This window comes from Fulmarus glacialis, unplaced genomic scaffold (assembly GCF_000690835.1).
Source record: "Fulmarus glacialis isolate BGI_N327 unplaced genomic scaffold, ASM69083v1 scaffold48921, whole genome shotgun sequence".
Taxonomy (NCBI): Eukaryota; Metazoa; Chordata; class Aves; order Procellariiformes; family Procellariidae; genus Fulmarus; species Fulmarus glacialis.
Window position 1 is genome coordinate 1,839 of NW_009191808.1, and position 2,201 is coordinate 4,039.

Genomic DNA, 2,201 nt, shown 5'->3' on the forward strand with positions numbered 1-2,201 from the left:
CCATCATCAATTAATAATAAAACAGCCACTGAAAGATCTGTCCCCTTGCCCAAGAGAGGGGTACGTGTTGTGTCTGTGCTAGAAGTGCTGGGAAGTAAATGTCCTTGTATGGTAGGCAGCAGGTCTGCCTATGGAGTGGTGTGGTAAAGGAGACATATGGACATGGAGGAGCTGGTAGAAAGTGGAATATGGAGTCTGTTAGAAAAGTAGCTAGACTTTTATTGTTTATCCTGTGGTCTCAAATATGCTTTCCTTGCAAAGGGTTCATAGATCAGTTCCTGCCTAAGAAATGTAGGTTTCTTTATCTAAGGTAGGAATGAACATTGTGGAACATAATCTTTTTATTTCTTCTAAGCACAAAGGCTGAAAGTTTAGCGGTTCCTGAAATTGGGAAAAACTGCATTTAGCTGGAAGCGGACCCGTTTCTTATCTTCTCCAAACACTTAATAATGTCTCATGAATAGTATAAGGATTTTGCTTTTTTCCCCACAGGAATTTAAAGGGGTGAGCAGACTAGAATGAGAGGTTGATTTTCTCTTACTGAGTGAAATGTCGTGATGAGAGCTGTTTGTAATCTGAATGATGCCATGTGATGTGAGAGTCTCTGTCCTTACAGAAGGAAAACCAGGTCAATGCTGCAAAGTCTACAGCTGACCCTGCAATGTTGGTGTCTGTGGAACGCGGAGCTTGCGCAGCCAGAGCAGCCCTCTGTTCATCTCTTAAACACAGCAGCAATGACAGAGGGGTACAGCAACAACGAGCAGAGATGCAAGAAGCAGTATGTTTGGATTCCAGCTTTCCTGGGAAAAAGAACAATGTTATGCCAGTGTCTGCAATCATTACGTGTGGCAGAGAAACTTCCGGAGTGGATAGAGATGGCCATGCTCGAGGAAGTCCAGAGAAAGAATCTTTTCTTCTGGGACATGGAGAGAACAGAAGACGGTCCACTCTGCTACATGATTTCCATGAGAAAAAACAGCTTAATGGTCGGCTGGACCCATCACTGAGCAGCATACAAAGTGAAGAGACGAGCAAGCAGCATGTGGTCATTAGAGAGCCCATAATCCGTAAATCAATCTTGCTGACATCTCAGTCTAAAGAGTTGAAGGTGAATGGTGAAACCAATGCTTTGCTTATTTTCATAAGAAGGTTGAGGAGAAAGGGCCAGGAGAACATTACTTGCCCTGTTCCCACTGTGTAAATTGGAAGTTGGGGTCAGAACTGTTCACAGCCTTAGCAGCCAGGGGCTGTTGGCAGTTTGTTCAGCCTTGAACCAAAGACCAGAAAACTGTAGCAGGTCCCTGTAAAACTCCTTTGCATATGTGATTCATATGCTCAGGGAGAACAGCCTGCTGCAGCGCTGCTGCTACATAGCTTGTTTCCTTAAGTGTGAAGGGCAGGCTATTGCCGTGATCATCCTCCAAGGCAGCACGGGTGGCCTGATGTTTGGGGATGTGTGATGCAGGGAAGTCACCATTTTGTTTAAAGCCCTGAAAAATACTGCCTTAGCTTGGGCAAGTCCCCTGCGGCCTCTTTCTGTTTTATGAATTGAGAAGACAAAGAGCTGGTGAGCAAATTACTGGTAGAAGCGTAGACAGAATCCAGCCTCAAACTAAGCCACAGGTGTCCCATTTGAACAGCTGCCAGTTATCTCCTAAGCGGTACCTTTGAATGTCCTGCTAGATGAATAGGAAGTTTTTATGAATTGTTTTCTTCCCAGAAGGAAGCTGGTCATGTGACTTTTCAGTCTGACCCTGAAGAATATACCATACCTGTGAGCAGCTGGTCCGTGCGTCCTTTCCTGGGCTATGACTGGATTGCAGGTGAATCCTAAACCTGAAGCAAAGCTCTCAGCATGATGTCGTAATATGAAGAGTTAAAACACAGTTTACAACCCCTTTAAATTGAGGTGTGACAGAACTGCAGACCTAGAGCCCACGTAGCAGGTCTCAGCAGAGGAGCTGCAGTTTTGTCAGAAGCCATTCCCTGTCCAGGCCAGAGGTGAGCTGTGCTTCCCTGGAACGGTGAAGTGGCAGTGGTGTGGAATCCAGGCAGCAAATGGCAAAGCTGAGTGGGGTTAGAGGGGATACCAAGTAACAGAAATGAATGAATGCAATAAAGGACCCAAACAGTAAATCTCTGGCTTGACAGTCGATGGCATGCTGTCATGGTTTAACCTCAGTTGGAAACTGAGCACCACA

General features: G+C 45.5%; 1 protein-coding gene across 1 annotated transcript in view; it reads left to right on the plus strand.

Annotated features, from left to right (window-relative positions):
* Window positions 1-1,823, plus strand: part of LOC104083357 — a gene marked incomplete at its 3' end in the record, with an annotated part of 1,949 nt that extends 126 nt beyond the window's left edge. The window contains exons 1-3 of the mRNA XM_009586818.1: window positions 1-60; window positions 617-1,108; window positions 1,721-1,823. The exon at window positions 1-60 is cut by the window's left edge and continues 126 nt beyond it. Of these exons, the coding sequence (XP_009585113.1) occupies window positions 1-60; window positions 617-1,108; window positions 1,721-1,823 (655 nt within the window). The remainder of the gene's footprint in view (window positions 61-616; window positions 1,109-1,720) is intronic.
* Between the last annotated feature and the right edge of the window lie 378 nt (window positions 1,824-2,201).